Below are 18,617 nucleotides of genomic sequence, written 5' to 3'. Positions count from 1 at the left end.
ATTTAGACAGGGCTTTGTAATCCTTGAATGAGAGACACTGTAAATGCGGCAGTGGATGCTTTTAACAACTATCCTATTTATTTACATTTATTTATGCTAAGTTTAAATGAATTAAAAAGCTGTATAATTACAATACGACAATATTAATAATACAATCAATAAAATGGAGGAATACTTCTAAAAGTTTCTGGAAACCGAGTTTGAACCAGGAAAGAATCAATCCATAGATTATTTTTACAGTATTACCCAGTGTCTGTAAGGAAAAGGTAGCAAGTAATGCTTTGTCATCTTTCTTCCAAAGTAATTTTATAAGTCTGTGTCTCTCAATGGAGAAGCAAACCTTCCTCTCCAAGCAAGCCTACAGATACATAATAGAAAAGCCCTAAAAACTACCTGCTGAAGCCTCAGTCAAAGTACAAGCAGAAAATAGATAAGGCTTTTTACAGTAGGGCCATCAGAAAGTTTATTTCTCTGGCATCATAAGGCCAGCTTCAGCACAGCACTTGTTTGAATCTATATCATTATTTAGTAATACAAGAGGCAGAAGTAAAGGTAAAAGGAGGAAGGAGAAAGGAAGGAGACCATGTAACACAACAGAAAGATGAAATGCTGTCACAGAAGACCGCTGTCACTGCACTGAATGCTGTTATTGTGGTAACTAATGATTAAAAATGATGGGAAAAAGGTCTGGAACACGTGGCAAGGAGAAGGTACTTTCTTTATTTTGCACTTCAAGGTTGTGTTCAAGGGCATGACGGAGCCTCACTTTCTGTGCCTGCTTGGTGTCTGTCAGATTATTTGCGCCTGCTCCTGGCAGAGCTCTCCATCTGACAGAAATAATTACAGAGGAGCAACAACTGGCAAAGTGAGTGGCACTGTGACTGATAATCTGGGTGGATTACAGGCCTTCGACAAAAGCCACAATGTTTGACTTTGACAGCTGGCAATGCTCGATGGGAGCCAATTAGGGGATATATGTTCACTTCAGCCAGAAGTCTCTTCTGTTTCTAGTCAAATAGCTTCCTGACTAAGATGTGTACGAGTGCTTTCCCTCACTTCCACCTGCTCACCTGCATGCCAGCTACACTGTCAGAAAGCTAAAACCGGACTATAAAAACAACATATTTCAATATCTTTATTTATTGAAGACAGTAGATTCAAATTTTGTAAAGCTGCATTTGAGCCTTCACACAGCAGCGGTACAAGAACCTTAAAAAAGATCACTTTACTGTGACTCTACATGAACCTAGACTGTGTAAATGAGGCTGTGACTGTACTCTTAAGGTAACAAGTCCACCATATCTGGCAGTATTTCTCAAAAAGCGCCACTATTTCTTTAAAATTTCCTGGCAAAGCAGGTTAATTTGTCCATTGCTTTTTCAAATAGATTAACCCAAAACTTAGAGAATACCAGCATTCAGAGAATAAGTTCTGTTTGGCCCAATACATGCATGAACTTCTGACATCCAAGTCCCCTTCAAACTCTTCTGCCCTCAGCCTTCTTATCACACAGATTTTTCCCCACTTTTTCATCTATTTCCATCTCGCCCATCTTGCTAGTGCAAACATGCAGACACTGTAGCAAAAGGATCAATAAATGAAGATGGATCCACCTTCCCTGAATGACGTCACTTCTTTCAAACATATACTTTAGTTTCTTTCTCAGCTATGAAGAAGCCACCATCACCATACCAGACAACTTAAATACAACATCTGCCATGTTCTGAGAGGTGCTTCCACTCAATAAACTCAGTGGGCACCACTGCACCAGCAGGAACTCTCAGATGCTCTTGGAGGGCAATGGTAATGCTGTCACAGAAACAGGTTATGTTTAGCAATTACCTGTAGGGATTACCTATGTATCATGTGAAAATGAAGCTATTTTGCTGCTCATGTCATCATACTCATAAGACACGGTTTCAAATCAGGGTAGCTATGGCAAAGGAAAAAAAAACAACTGCATTATTTACAGAATCTGCAGTATTTCATCTGGCAGGGTGGTAATAAAAGCCTGCTAGAAGTGGGGTAATTCTAATACAACTCCATGGCAGTGAGAGGAAAAAGACTGCCTGTCAGTCTTCTCTGAACCCTTTTACATTCTCCTGTTACAAAGAAAAATCCCTCTAACCAGTGGAACTTCACTTTGGAAAAGCTCATAGCAAAAGAGTGTCAAGTGTCAGTGTGCTGGGTTTCTAAGGAGACAAGTAACAGTGGAAAGCCAGCATTTTCAGGGGGGAGAGGCAATTCTGGAATCTAAAATTCTTTCCTTTTCCTCATGCTCCCATGAACCACATTTACTTGGGAAACAAATCCTTACAGTAACTTGGATTCATAAGGAATGTCAGCCAAAATCTGCAGGGAAGAAGCACAGAGACAACAGTTTGGGACTTGCAATGCTAGATGAAGTATGCATTGAATACTGCATAAATACCAAACATTAATAGTACTAGTCATCATCAAATAATTTTGCTCGATTTTTGGGAATGGTAAATAACAGCCTCTCAGTTCATTTTGGCCTACAGAAGAAGGAATAATTATGATGAGGAGACAGTGGCAGAAGAGAATGTATTAAAGATTCCTCTTAATGGCAAGCAGATTGACTACATAACCCATATTCTCAGTAGAATTAGATTTCTTATCTCCCTTACTAAGATAGAAAAAAGCTCTTTTTCAAAAAGTTTAGAGTAACTGAACAGCAAGAGTGTATATTGGACAAGTACAAAGTCAAAATTGAATATGAAATGGAAACTACTAAAAGAGAAGAAGTAGACATTGCAGATGTACATTACCATAAAGGAGCCAAAGACAATTCTTGACAGCCTACTCTGTTAAAAATGAAAGCTATCAAAAAATAAAACCAAGAAGATCAAACTGCTCATTTCTTTTGTGTGTCAGTCATCACTAAGACTGGTGAGTAACAAAATTAATTTCAATACCCAGAGAACACCATTTTAGGACAGAAAAATAATAATGAGGAGATACCAATGTAAACAAAAATGGCTGCTAAAAATATCTAAGAAACAATCTCATTTTTCCATGCTCGTAACAAATACAAAAACTAGTAATGAGTTTAAATTGCAGTAAGGGAAATTATATATGAACAATAGCATTGTAATGGTAAAGACAGATGAGCCATAGAAAAGGCTTTTCAAGACTGAGGGTCCACTAGGATTTTATAGGAATGGAATACAGGTAACTGGTTCTGCCTCAAAGTGAGACAGTTTTTCTGTGATTTAAATATAAAAACATGGATATTAAACTTTTTGGGAAATTATACTCCACAGTAATTAACAGTTGTTCAGTAGCAGAATAGATGAATAAATCAGATGTGTTTCATGGACACCTGTCCTGAGTTCAGCACTATTCAGTATGTTTTTCATTAAGAACCTGCATGATAGTATAAACTTCATGTTTATGAAATGTGAAGGAGGAAGCTTAGCTAAAGTACGGGACCAAAACTGTAAATGTTTTTAAAAGATTATTCAACGTTTTATAGATTAGGGAACTTTATGTAAGAAAAGGCAGCAAAATACAAATGTACTCAGCAACCCAGCTTGCAGGGCAACATGGCATCACATCATCTAAAATGAAAATTTAGAGATTCCATCATCAATATAATTGAACCAAGCTAGTTTTGATATCACAATAATATTTGAGAATAATTACGAAATCTTTATATAATAATTCAAGTAAGTATGGTGAATCATGTAATAGTATGAGTAGGGTGATTTACAAACAATTCAATGGAATTACACTCTAAGCTCAGAAGGCAGACACAGATACAAGTTCAGAGCCTCCTAACAATTTCATTAGTATGACTACTACATACTAATGACTTGACATTTATTGCATCATAATGTTTAGAGATATTGGTCAAGTTAGGCCCCCACTGTGCTAGACATTGTATAAACACAGAAAATGACAATCTTTACTCCAAATAGCTCCTAGTAGAAAACCCCAAACATTTGAGACTCAAAGCCCACAGACAGGAAAACCTCAGCCCATTCATATATGCCTTCCATTTACAACTCAAAACTTAAGAAGTAGGATTTCACACAGCTACAACAAAAACATCCTGACTTTTTAAAATTCCCTTTGACAAAAAAATGCATAAATGGTAAATATGCTCTTTTCTAACAGGACAGTGGTGGACATGCTGCCACAAAGCTCCTCAGGTCTCTTTCAATTCCAGCATGACACACATTGCAGGGACTTCTGTATGGCATATAAACTGAGCACTGAGGCTGGCGCTCGCCACACTACATCTGGACTGTGTTAGGCAACCATCAGCTCTGTATTCTTGCATCAGCCCTGGCCTCCTCATGTGGGGCAGCCTCCCAACCGCTCTTTCGCCATGAACCAGTCAAGGAGACAAAGTACTTTGGGAGGAAGTAAATTGGGACCACATTAGCTGGTGACCCTCGCCCTGCAATTGGCCTCCCTTTCCAATGATAGAGGAAATCCCTCATGCAAACTGACAACCAATATGAAACAGGCAGCTCCATTTACTGGAAAGCCTGGTCAATGCTGAGTGCCTCATTAGGAAATGGTCTCTATATTGAGGCACATTCCTGCAATTCAGAGCCTAGAAATTCTAAATTAAAACAACATTCATGCCATATCCTCTTTCCGAAATGCCTCTCTTCATCCAAACTTTAATTTCTTTAAGTATGTATATTAAAGAACCAAAATGCCTTTGGCAGCACTCCTTCCTTCTCTTTCATAGTAATACCCTTCCCAGGCGAGCGGCTTGGAATAGGACACAGTGTTGGGAAGAGACAGAGGAAAGAATAATCACAGAATCTTCAAGTATCAATATGATCTTCCATTGACAAATCTCTGTCTTCACAACTAGTTTTAAGTAAGAAAAAATCATTTGAAATTGTGGGGCAGAAGAACATGGAAATTATTTCTTAAGATGTAAATTGGGACTTAATGATAGACTGCTCTTGTTTTAGGAAAGAGTTGCATCTTTATATACGCTAAGAAAAGTCAATTAACAGTGAGTCAGTCTGCTAACAACAGAAGTTATTGTAGCCACTCAGCGATAACCAGCACAAGCCATGAAAAGGCATAATCTGAAATCCCAACATAGACAACAATTAGATCCATTCACATTCAATATAATGTGATCAGAAAACTGCTTTTCTAAACAGTTATCTCTGTCAGAAGCTCTTTTCTAGCTCGCTGTCAGATTCGTAAATCAGGCCCATGGTGCTCACCACGGTATGCGTAACTCTTTACACAAACCACCTCCTTCCGATATTGCTCAGCACTTCTGTTTGCATCCTACGTACATGGAAACTGGAACCTCTTAGTCAACACTGCTCTCTAGCCAACCGAAAGAACTGCTTTCCCACAACAAACTGTAAGTGTTTCCTTGAAATGGGATGGACTGAAATACAACATACTTATCAGGGATCTCAACAGTCCTAAAATAGTATTGAAGACACAAGGAAGGAAATACTGAGGTCAGGATCCCAACTCTGAATCTGAAGGAATGAATCAACTTTTTAAGATCCAGAGTTGCTTTTCAGAGTCTTCCAGAAGATCTTGATTAACCAGCACCGCTTGTTTTTCTTGAACACTGTTTAATACAAGTTTGATTTTTCACTCATGATTTCTAATGGAATTTTAGGAACTGCAGCTAAACTTCTAAGACATTCCTGAAATGTGATACAGTCCCTGGAACTGCTAACAGAGATGGACCTTTGTTCGAGATGTAGAGTAGGATGTACTCAGAGAAAGTTTAAACTGATGAAGAGGCATTGTGACTGTTTTTGAAAACACAAGGCTGTTCAGCTGGGTGACCTGTAATTACCAAAGAGAACCACAAGGGAAAAACAAACAGATTATTTGCAAAGCACATGGAAAAATGATTTTCCCTTTGAAAATATTTGTAATTAGAATCGTAAAAAATAACATCAAATCAGAAAATATCATAGCCTTTTCATAGCTATGTCTTCTGCCCCATCTCCTGTGTCTGGAGCTGCTGTAGTTGGTGATTTGAGTTGGTGACTCAATGCAGAAAAACTACATATTAAAACTATTTGTATTGAAGAAATAAATGTGATGTCATGTCCCCTATATCTTACAGAGTTGGTGAATTGTCTGTTGATAGAATTACTGTCCACAATAAGCAATTCTGAAGAGCTTTTCTTTTGAAAATTTTTTCTTTTGTATTGAAGGTGGCACACAAAGAAAGACAAAAGATGATATACTCTTACAATGTAGGATAGATTATGTCAAATCTCTGTTACATCAAATAAGGATATGTCAAGTACAGCTTTAATAGAGTTTAAATTGTTTATATATAAACATATATTCTGCCTTAGATGCACTGGACAGTACCTCACAGTCCTGTTGTCTATGACTTTATATTTGTACTTATACTGCTCACATACTATTTATATATAATGCTCGGAGCAGAGATGTTTGAGGAGACTGTGATGTACTGCATGCTTTCTTCAAGGTTCTTTTAAGAAGAGGAACAATTAAGAGTCTTTACAGATAAGGGCAATTTTGGATTCAGAAACTTCAAAGGCATTTGGATATTCCAATGATTTTTTTAAAAAGGGGCTACTGATCCAAAAAACAGACAACATGTAAGTCCACAGAATCATAGAATCATAGAATCACAAGGTTGAAAACGACCTATAAGATCATCTAGTCCAACCAGAAGTGGCCTCAATTCATACAGGTCATAGCAAGAAAAATTTCAAGTTAATCTCTCATGCATTTGTTTATTTTGAAAATTAAGTACGTTGTACCTATGCATAAAAGCAGTTAGAATGGGCATCCTTCAGAGAAATGCTTTTGAAGGAACAATATACGATATTATGTGACTTATCAGCACTGAAAACTATTGATATGAACTACCAACATTCTAAAAGTCATCTAGGTGAAACTTAAGACACTACAGAAAATCACAATGTTAATATACAAACTGCATACACACAAGTATTCAGTAGGAAAAAAAACACAAAAACCAACCGTAAAGACCATTCTCTTCACCAACCAAGGATAATCAGAAGGATACGAGGAAGAACAATGTGCATAAAGGAGCTATAATTTAAATTTGTGACAAGAACTGCTAATAAAAAAAAATGCCAATTTTGTCTTAAAACGAGTAATAATGTATATTAAGGCTGTTACACCTACAGACAGTTACTCTAAGAAAATAAGTACAGTTGCTGTCAACACTTCAGAATCCTGTCGTAGTAGGAGGGCATCTGGGTGATGAGTGAAAGTAGTTACAACCTTTGCTCAAAAGTAAATGGGTAAATGGTATTTTCTACTTCTTTTAATGCTACTGTAAAACTGCACAACCCTTGCTGCACAATTAAACAGCACATAATTGTCATCTTAAAAATACAGGACCAGTAACCTACTTGTATTTTCTAAGGAAGAAGCAGAGGAATCCCTTATTAGGGACCAGACCTGCTTTTGTCTTAGTTTTTGACAGCAAGAAAAATAATGTTTGACAAATGAAATACACGTAGAACTTGATGAAGATGGAATCAGTGACACTGAAGAAGTTGCTACTGGATTGACAGTAGTATTATATGCTCTTTCAGGGAATGTGGCACGTGAGGAACATAGCATAATCCACCAAAAGTGTTAAAGTGAAAAATCTACACACCTTCTGGATCTCCTACTGACAAATTTGCCTTCTGCTTCCTCATTCTTTCATTGGCACTGTATCTTTCGCTTTGCATTTAATATCAAAACATAATTTTAAAAGCTTGAATCGAAATATGTTTTTTCTGATCATTTTGCTTAAACATACAGAACTTGGAAACAGGGAAAGCACAGAAATAGAAAGGGACCAATCTCTTCACTAGCATGAGACCTCCCGGATTCCACTCAAGTAGCTGCCATTCCCTTATAGTGCTTCTGTCATAGATTAGGAACCACAGCAGAGACTGTGCAGTGTAACAGATGCATTTGACCTTTATAGCAAGAATTTTCTTCAGTCTATGCTTCCTCTCTGACAAGAAAAATACAGGTCACCACAAGTACTATCACTGCACTTCCATGTGCCTCTGGAAGTTAAAGATAAACGTCTTTTTAAATCATAGAGTCCTACATATAGTACCATACATTTAATAATGAGGCAGGGACACAAAGAAACTTCCTTTATAATTGAGACTGTTTCATTCCCACCATGTTTTACAGAGCTCATGATGAGTAGCTAGTTTAAAGTCCATATTTATGCACTTTTTGTTCTGATAGATGGAGATTATGTATTATTAGTTCCAAAAATCAAGATAATAACCTCACATTAAATTATGAACTGGTTTCTTTCCTATCCTCCCTCTACTCACCTGCTGCTTGAGCTGTTGCACAAGGCGATCTTTCTCTCGTTTGAGGGCAGCCACTTCATCTTGAGTCTTCTTCTTAGAGGATGAAAGCTCTAGCAGAGCAATATTGGCATCTTTTTCACTAATGGCAGCAAGAAGGGCTTCTTGTCTGAAAAACACATGTAGCTATGTGATCATACTGCGGAACTAAGAGAATTGAACATACAATAAACATTGTAGCAGCATGCAACTCCACTGAGCAGAAATAAACATGGTTACTGTGGTTCTACATCCATCGGTGCAGCAGGAAGCCGAGACCCACCTGCCCCCAGACCCAAGATGACAGTGCTGATACCAAAGTTGCTTATAGGACAAGAAAAACATATTATGTGCTATTATTCTTCACTTAGCTGCTCCATTTTTAATAACTACCATTTATTGCTTCCTTCTCTGAAGATTTTCATTCCTTATACTGGTTTACATTTCCAGAATGGATTTTGAGAATGCACACAAAAATACTTAACTAATCATAAGACTTCTGTGTTAAATTACATTAGGTTACATTGCCTATTCCTGCAGCTATTTTAGAAGGGAGATGGCATGTGACAAGTTTATTGAAATCACTTGAACAATACGGAGTATTCCCAGAAGCATATGATGACACGGACACTTTTTGTGCTACAAGACAGATGCTGAAATAGATGCCCTTAAGCATGCTTGAGCTATTCTCTAACTTTTGTTTGCAAGCAATCAATATAATAGTGGGCTCTTTGATGTATATCTTGAGTAATTAAGAAAAAAGTTACAAACCTTTTGCAACTTTGAAGAAATATTTTAAGCAAGAACATTCCATAGCAGTTTAATAACCAGATATAGAAACACCACCTTACCAATAGCAAAAAAACTCTCACAAATATCCCAGTGTTGTCTGAAACATTTTGTAGGTACTGCAGAGAGGGGAGATGCAGACAGTAACCTTGTCGATACAACAGCACTTCTTGAATTCAAAGGGCTGCTATACATTAGGGAAAACCACTGTTTCTGACCATAATTCTCACCTCTGATTGCTGTGGCCAAGTCAGGATATACATAACATAAAGGAAAACTTGTTGTCCAATAGGAATGGCCAGTCCCTGACCTCATAAAAAAGGAGACATGCTGTTCCACTACGTAAAGGAGTAGAACAGAGGCCCTTCCTAACCATGGTGTGAAAGGTGTTATCATGCAGGAGCAATGAAGAAAGAGGGAGCTGGAACATTACAGATTTTCTACCTTTAATCTAAACATTTAGTTGTAAATGGAATCAAAGTAGTAAAGGTTCCAAATTCCCAAATAATCCAAACTTTGACCTCATTGTAAAGAAGGTCATAGCAATGTTAATAATTTCAGAAAAATAATTTTCAAGAATAATAAGGGGTGCTAAAATTATTCTACTAATCATGACAACAGCAATTATTATACTAACAACGGTGCCATAACAGTTGTTTATTAAAACCATAAGAAACGTTGAAGAACCTCAGTGTAAACAATTAAGATCAATGTTAATTATACCAATACATCCATTTGTTGTCAAGATCTTTTTATAATCAAGACCCATTCATAACCTGCTGACTTAGGATCACAATGACAGATTGCTAAGGGTAGTAATGACGTTAAATCTTCTTTTCCTAATTCATCTATTACTACTCCTTGAGGAGACTAAATCAGCTTTCTCATTTTACTTCTGTATCTTTCTTTTTACACAACTTAAGTGTGGATAAAACAAAAATACTTGCTTCAAAAAGTGTACTCATTGAGCTCCATGTGAAAGAAGACATGACAGAGAAAATTTGGAAAAAAGGGAGAAATCGAACCACTATCATTTAATATTGATGTTTTAAACATATGTGTCCAACACAATGGACTTCTAAGCCTACGGTTTGGAAAAGGAAATGATTGGTACTACCTGAATACAGAAATTTTTATTTTAGATGCTGAAAACTTCACATTTTTTTTTATGTTACTGAGCATGGAAAGATGCATCTATTACTGCAGTGTTTCTGAGAATGGGGAGTGAAATAATTCCATCAGGGATTTCAGGGCTTAAATCAAGAGTGTAGGGAGACGCATTCCTAAATATGTAGGAAGTAGTCGTATAGTTTGCATTGGCTGCAGCTGAGCTTGATGAAGAATTTATTGTCCTGGATACACACTAATCCCTCCTCCAAACTGTACTAACAACAGCACATATATTCACTTCTTGACCTTGCTCTTCCAAGAAGTTTGAACAATAGTTTTTCCTCTTAAAATGCCCAATATACATCATTTTAATAGAACGGGACCAGGAATTGACTGCATGTGCAGTTATGCTGACACATCTGAGAAGACAGTAGCTTCTGAGAAACTCGGGACTGTAACCCTTTGACCCAGCACAGCAGTAACCAGCACAGCACTTCACACCACAGATTGAGAAGAGTTTTGTGAAAGGCACATGGACTCCACAGCACCAGAGTAGAAGCAACTAGTTTCTTAAGCAACTTCTCTTTGGAACTGTATGGATGAGACATCGCATTTAAAAAAGCTCTTGTTATTTTTACAGGTGAAAAAAACCAAACAAACACAACATAGCTCTCACTTGAAAGGTGTGGAGTTTTTCTGAGACAATGGGTGAATCGACATGATTCACCAATAAGAAAATCCACGACTGTTTTCACATGTGATAGCTGGGAATGGAATAACAACTTTTTCTTATGGATTACAGATCTAGGTAAGAAGAGGATGACGAAGCATGACCTGTCTTCCTTCTGATCCTAGTTTGTGTTTGTGAGCATGCTCTTAAGAAATATTTATGCCTGTTTAAGCTGAAGACCTCTATCACTGCACAGGCTGAAGAAACCAGAGCATAAAAAAGCCTCACTGCTAAGATATGATCTCTGTTCATCCCCTCTGTTGCTCCATTGATTACTACCCATATACAGATGTTTGTTATTAAAAGAATTTCAACTGAAGCCATATATCTAATATATGTATTTAAAAAAAAAAAAAAGTATAAGAACTGTGTATTCCAAGAAAAAGACAACAACATGTTTCAACAGACCAATTTTTTTTCACCATCTGACAGCAGAATAGACTTACACAATAGACTTTCTGTGATGGAATTTCTCTCTGGATTTATGTGTTTCTTCTGCATGCAAACAGAGTAAGCTTGCTTTAGGTGGACTAACAACATATCAAAAATGACAGATCCGGTGCCTAAATCTTTCCTATATTATATACTACCTAGACTGTAGAAAAATCGGCACCTTAATTCATTCCTTGAACTTCATGACATGACACCACAAAGTCAGGTATTTTTAGATGCTTTAAAATAATGGAAAGATACTCTAAATACATTTATTCCATGAAGAAAGGAAAAGGTGTGCATCACATTCCCAGTTGTCGAATCAACATTGTAGGTGTGGGAACAACTGATAATGGCTGCATTATTACTGCAACTTTGTTTTTGTTGCTTTTCCTTTATGGAAAAGTATCCAACTTTGGATGTCTGCCTGAAACATGAAAAATATCAATAGAATGAAGTGACAAAATATGATACATGACCTCTGCTTTTTCTAGCTATTGGTATCCTGGGAAAGACAGACTGGTTTGGTGTTCTGGTAATTTTCACTTTCTTTACAGTAATCTGTTTTGATTCTAAAGAAACACTTATTCTTTTAATAGTAAATCCACAATCCTCGCTGATGATTCAGGACCAAAGCCAAGAATATCTCTGTAATAGTATCTACACAGCCTTTACTCTGGCATGAAATTTGAGGTGCCTCAAAGAGAATGTAAGGCTTACCTCTGCAATCAAATGTTTTGTTGCTCATCTCTACTTCTTAAATGAAAATTCCAGGACAGTGAGATAATGGATAGCGATCTGTCACATATTTATCACTGTGTAAACTTCACTACAGCAGCTCAGAAAAAAACATCCTACCGTTCAAAACTTCAGTGCTCTATTATCTGTGATATGTGGCTGTTGGTCAAGAAATGGGGTGAAAGGAGTTGTGTCTTTCTGAATACTTTCTGGAACTGAAGCGAGACAAAACCCAAGATGATTTTTTAAAAATGCTCTTTCACACCAGAGTCACTACAGCTCATATAAACACAACCCATATATGTTAGGTTGGGTATTTCTGTGCCAACTATAACTGAACAGGGGGAGCACTGTCTCTATTATGCAAGGAAACGGTTTCAATTTGCACCAGGTAAGTTTTAAGTTGGATATCAGAAAGATTTTCTCAATGAAAAGGGTACATGGACATGGGAACAAGCCCACAGAAGTGTGGAGTTCCCATCACTGAAGGTATTTAATAGACATGTGGATGTTACACTTAAGGACATGGTCTAGTGGTGCACTTGGTGGTGTTAGGTGGATGGTTAGGCTTGATGATCTTATGGGTCTTTTTCAACCTAAATTATTCTGTAATTCTATCTCTCTCTTTATTTCAGCAGACTCTATAGCCTGTTCTGAGCTGTACCATAGCTCACAAGATGTAAGGAGGCATTAAGGTGGTTTTAATAATAACAGAAGAAGAAAATTTAGTGAAAAGAGAATTAGGATTACCTCTGAACTGGACAAAAAGAAGTTCTCTATCGAGAAGAGGGATTATTTTTCCTCCATTTATGCTGCAGCCTTTCACTGATAAAATCATGATCACCACAGACTGGAGTGGTACCAAGACCAAGTTAGTTCAGTTCTTAACATATGGTGCTGGATGTATTCTGCAGATAAATAAGGCAAAACAGCTGTCCTTTGGGGTACTTCTGATTCACCCCCAGTCTCCATTTTCTCAGCTGTACAGCTGGGTCTGAGATTTCTCACAGTTGATACCAAAGATGCAATGATAACAAGAAATGATTCCAACTGTAAGATATGGATGGATTCAGCAGACCAAAATACCATGTGGAAGGCAGTGACGATCATAGAGCAGAGAAGTCATTGCAAATTGCCATGATTGAATTCTCCTGATGACAGATACTGTAAGTCTATGAAGCACACCTGAGGAAGTTGTCCTGTAGCATCTTCTGGTCATCCTAATACTTTTGTTGTGATACAACAACGAATAGTATGCAAAGACACAACTCTTTCAGCTCTTGAATGTAAACATCTAACTACAGGAAAATAACAGGACAAGAAGGCAATTGTTTAAATTTCAGCTAAGTTTTCACTATAGGACTTGAATCAAGTCAAAGCTTTAAGAATGTCCCTTAATCAAATAAAGACTCTTTTTTTTAAAATGAAAGCATAAAAATGTACTTTTTTAGAATTATGTATTCCTAACACTGCAAACTGTAGAAATAAAAGGCACTCATCGAAGCAGCATTTTCTAAACCTCTCTGTAGCACAGAACAAGGGGCTTAAAGTTGTAAATATGCTGAACAACATTATTCTTAGAGAGAAGTTCAGCTGCACAGACTTTAGTACAAATGGCAGGTGCTAGTAACTCATATACATGTTTACAGAGGCCCCAGAAAAAGACAAATACAGCACTTATGAGATTTTTTGTATGGGCTTGGATGAGGATAAATAAGTGATCTACAGCTTGAGTATTTGAATGAGGCTGGAAAATGAGAAAATGCCAGTTACCAAGCACGATTACCACCAAAACAACCCAGTGTGCAGTGTAATCGTATCTCCTTACACATCTCCTTGGAGTACTGGAGACACTAGACTTGTTTAATTCCTCTTTTTCCTCTTCGGTGAGCCACAGCGTATTTTTGAAAACAGGGACATGAGGCTTTCTAACTAGTCAGAAACCCTCAGCAATGCAGGACCAGTGTGCTATATTGCTGGATAATGAGCTGTAGTAAGAGAAGTCCAATAAGAAGAAATAAAAAAAAAGTTCATCTGCAATACCTTAAGTGTTTTAACTACCAGAATACCTCATCCTCTGGCACAGAAGTAATAGAATTAAGATGTATAAACAGTGCCTTAATAACTTGGTTTCAGAAGACTGTGCAAGTTCTTCACAGTTCTTTCCTAGTAAAGAGGAATTATTTTGGTAAAAACTATCACAAAGTGAATTTAAAAGTCAGTTTTAGACGATACATCATAGTTCGGAGGATTTTAATACACAAATATTTATCAGCTCTATCATTTGGAGGAGTAACAGGCTGCAACGTGCACTGAATTAATGATGCTTCACAGTGTAACTATTTTAAATCTACTTGAAATATTTAAACGTAATATTTCAATGAATAACACAAATTCCAATTAGAAATGTTAAAAACACACCGTTCTATATCATTAAAAATTATGAGACTTTTTCCTATGTGGGGTATTTCTCAAAGTGTAAATGAGATAATAAAAAAGCAGTGTTGAGATCACTAGCAGCATTGATTTTAATGTCACTGAGGAACTGGGCTAATTCGATCGGGTCTGGTTTCATCATGGAGATCAAATCTGTAGGTAGGCACAAGCTCACAGCAGTCTAGTCAGCTCCTTCAGTAGATGCTGCTGCTCTTCTGTGAGAAATGAATGACCTCCCAGAGTTCTCAACTCGGTACATTAAAATAAACTGTAATTACGCCTGGCATGCCTTTAATGCACAAGGCTTAGAAGTGGAAAGGTTCTGCTGTTTCATAAACTGTTTAGTCTCTAGCTGTACAGGCATCAGCTGCCACAGAAGGAAAGAGCTGTTAGTTGGCCAGTACTTGTATCAGTTGTCTGATTTTAGTCCACTGCAATCACTATTCACTTAAAGCCTACAGAAAATACCCATCAAGCTTCTAATCCTCTTCTACAGCAGATATTTGTAAGACTTAAACTGTCAAATCAACATTAAAATAAGAATTCTACTGTTTTCATATGATTTAAAAAGAAAACAAAAAACCTCCCATAAAGTGATGACAACATAAAAAGCAATTCAGGCAAACTATGATGTTTAGATAGACATTAAGGTAACAGCTTAGAAAATAAAAGTGATAGGAGACATGGTATTTAATGATTTCATGAGTTTGGAAGATTAACACTAGTTCGTTGGTTCACATCTGATAAGCTATTAAAAAGTAATTAGTAAAATAGCACACCAAACAGCTGAGCCAATGGGTAGTTGTGCTAGGACTAGCATCCTTCTCATACTACTCTGTCAATACATATACAGACGTAGTTCTAAACTCAGAGGTTTTTTCTTACATTTATTTTATTTTATTTTTATTTTTTTGCCAGTTAGAGATCATCTTCAGAAAATTAAGAAATTCTGACTGCTCTGAACCACACTGAGAGCAAATTTCAGATTTCAACACTCTGAGACGCTGGTAACTGAAAGTCATCATCCCACCAGGAGCTCGTGAGGAAGGAGGCAGTTCACTCAAGGTTCTAGATACTAAAATTAGGTTCTTAAATAACTTGGAAAAGATACAGGCAGGCAGACCAAAGAACACCATTTTAACACACTAATAGATCAGTACCTTATTTGAAGCAAGTTGCCAAAAGCTGCACCATCTACAATTTCTGCAGTATTTAAGATGCAGCCATACGAAAAGCACATAGCAAGTAAAACATTTGTCCAAGAGAAACAGTAGCAACATCTTTCTGCAAAGAGGTGGGAAAAAATCTAACTTGGCAATATGTACTACCTGCTCTTTTAATTACAGCTGGCAGCAATCAAACCTCAAGCTGCAAATTAATTTCCCAAACACAGACTTACACCCTCACTCAAGAGGTATAATACTACTCCTTCCACTCCTGTACTCACTTCCTGAGTCAAGAAGTTACCTTTGTCTTGTCTGAATGGGGTTTCAGCAGTTTCTCAGCTCTGTGATTTAAACCCTCACAGCTGCCGTATTTACTCAAAGCCTAAGGAAAATGCTGATCAAGATTTTAATGCTGATAAAACGGCAAATCATCATTACAGTAAGAACCATATTGTGTAAGAAAGAACTGCATATTCAGACAAACGGAAGAAAATTGTCTGTCAACTTGAAGCATCCTGAATTTGTACCTTTTCACTACCCTTTTCAGTGTTACCACCTATAAGTAAACACAGCTGGAAAACAAGAGATAAGTACGTAAATTATTTGCAAATAGAGTTGCGTGGTCTTGAGAGACACTTCTTTGATTTTCCTTTGCATGAATGGTGTAAATAGTGAATGTCTTTAGACACAGGAAGCAGGAAGCACTGTTATTTGTGCTATCTTTGTAAGTAAATAAACATGATACTCACTCACTAGGACTTTCCTGTACTATTTGTCTCTAACATCCTAAGTGCCTAGGATCATCAAAACATCACTCCTAGGATGGACAGACAACACTTTTAGAAGCCCTTTCCCTCAAGATGTCTAATACAGCTGTAACTGATCTTATAAATCTTTTGTACTACTCTTCCTGCCAATGATTTAACCCTTCTTTTGCTTACAGCTTTTTTTTAATGGTTTGGCAGATGAAGAAAAGATTCATGTTTCCTAATTGGTCATGTCTGAGCACTGAGAATTTCAGTACAGTTCTAGACTGTGTCTGCCAAAGATTCCAACAGAAAATCTAAAGCTTCCACAGAAATACTTTCCAATCACTTCCTAATTGGTGAAGCTTTTTACTGATTAATTCTTCCAGTGAGAAGAAGGCTGCTGCATATCACAGCTGCTAAACTGACAGTGCATGAGCCACACCTATGTGTCTCTGAAAAGAGGCAGCTTCTGAAGATGGCACAGTTTAAAGAAAATTTTCAATACTGGCACCTGATGTCATAGGTGACTTGTTCCTATACAGGGTAGAATTGTTTTAAGAAAATTATCCTTGTACGGCCAGCCTTTGGTGTAAAAACTAGAGGAGTGGCAGGAGTACACACAAGTCTTCCGAGTTCCATAGAGCTGGTTTTTCTGAGGAGGAATTCCTGAAACTTGCACTAACTTTCCTCTTCTGCATCGTAACAGCAGTGCAAATGGAGCGTGAATTAAGGTATAATTTTCATTCAGGCAATACAGGCTACCTGAATACATTCACCAGATTTTGAAAAAAGACCTTATAAGAAAGTCAGCTTGTTTCTTTTCCTGTGACATGGTCAAGTACAGGTTGAGCTCTGGCTTAGCATGTGGTTTCACAATCAGCTTAAGACGATATAAGACAGGACTCTTACTGAAAGAAATGGCTCTGTCCTTGCATTTCTAGGCTCCTGCCCTAGTGTTAGCACTAAGGATTGTGCATCCTGAAGCCTGTAGATTCAGTTAGAACCTCACCCTGACTAAACAGGAGAAACCCAAATCTGACCACAAAGTCCTTACCCCTAGAGGAATTGTAGTTCTTCAAGACACTGCTACAGTGTCAAAACCCTCAATTCCGAAAGCCAGTGCTGCCAGAACTTAAGAATGGAAGGTGAATCATGGCATTCGCATTGATTATAACCATCAAACAACCACAAAGTGAAATTACACAGTTATGTCTGTGTGAATTAGACTCCAGGTGAAAGCTAGCAGAAGGAAATTTCAGGTCTGTCAGTCAGGTAATGACTACAATACTGCAGTCTTAGTGTGGTTTCTGATCAGGTGAAAAGACCAAGCTTGTGGCTTATAACATAGCTGTTTTGAGAAAACTATCCAACCTATGGACTTGAATCAAAGCTTTTTACTAATACAGAGAATTTACCTCCTTCCCAAATGGCTATCACTGATGTCATCTCTAGTAAGTATAATGATCACTTCTTTTTGTGCCTGTGTTGTTTCCATAATTAATATACTCACCCTGATCCTTACCTTCCGTTCTTTGTATTTTACTAGCTTGCTTCATTGGAAACTAAGGCAAAGGTAGTCACTTAATTTTGGGACATTGTAGATACCATTGCTAATCCTAGTCCCTTCCTAAGTGCATTGTGGTTCCATTTCTTTTCCTGATTTTTTATTTCTGTGGATATAGGATATGTATGTATTGGTTTTAATTTCCTTTGGAAGATTTAATACAGCATGAGTTTTGTCAGTTCTCAGTGTATTCTTGTAATATCTGACTACAACATATAACTCTCTTTTTCAACTTTTAAGATGATGTACAGACTGTTGCGTACTCCTAATTTCTTTCTGGATGCAGACAGACAGGCAGACAGGTTTGTAACCCTTCCTTTCTCTTCACTTGGAGTGCAAAGACCTCACAGTTTTGTTTGTATTTTTCAGTTGGGTAAATTCCCCGTTTCCTCTACATTCAAATGCTCAAATTCTTCTATTTTTGAATTCACCTGCTAACTAATACTCATAATTTTTCAGCTTACTGCTTTGAAATTGCAATCTTTACTTATTTTCCTTTTATACATATTTTGAGTAGGTTTTAAAAATTTATATGAAAGTACTTTCGGTTCCTGGTTACTC

General features: G+C 37.2%; 1 protein-coding gene across 5 annotated transcripts in view; it reads right to left on the bottom strand.

Moving 5' to 3' along the window:
- Positions 1-18,617, bottom strand: part of ERC1 (ELKS/RAB6-interacting/CAST family member 1) — a 288,936-nt gene that overhangs the window by 47,801 nt on the left and 222,518 nt on the right. For all 5 annotated transcript variants that reach the window (XM_042837662.1, XM_042837661.1, XM_042837663.1 and 2 more), the window contains one exon: positions 8,328-8,472. In XM_042837662.1, the coding sequence (XP_042693596.1) occupies positions 8,328-8,472 (145 nt within the window). The remainder of the gene's footprint in view (positions 1-8,327; positions 8,473-18,617) is intronic.

The sequence above is a fragment of the Centrocercus urophasianus genome, unplaced genomic scaffold (assembly GCF_019232065.1).
Source record: "Centrocercus urophasianus isolate 14NV4802_14NV808 unplaced genomic scaffold, USGS_Curo_1.0 seq_73, whole genome shotgun sequence".
NCBI classification, from domain to species: Eukaryota; Metazoa; Chordata; class Aves; order Galliformes; family Phasianidae; genus Centrocercus; species Centrocercus urophasianus.
The sequence above is the reverse complement of the archived record's forward strand: the minus strand, read 5'-3'. Positions and strand labels throughout refer to the sequence as shown.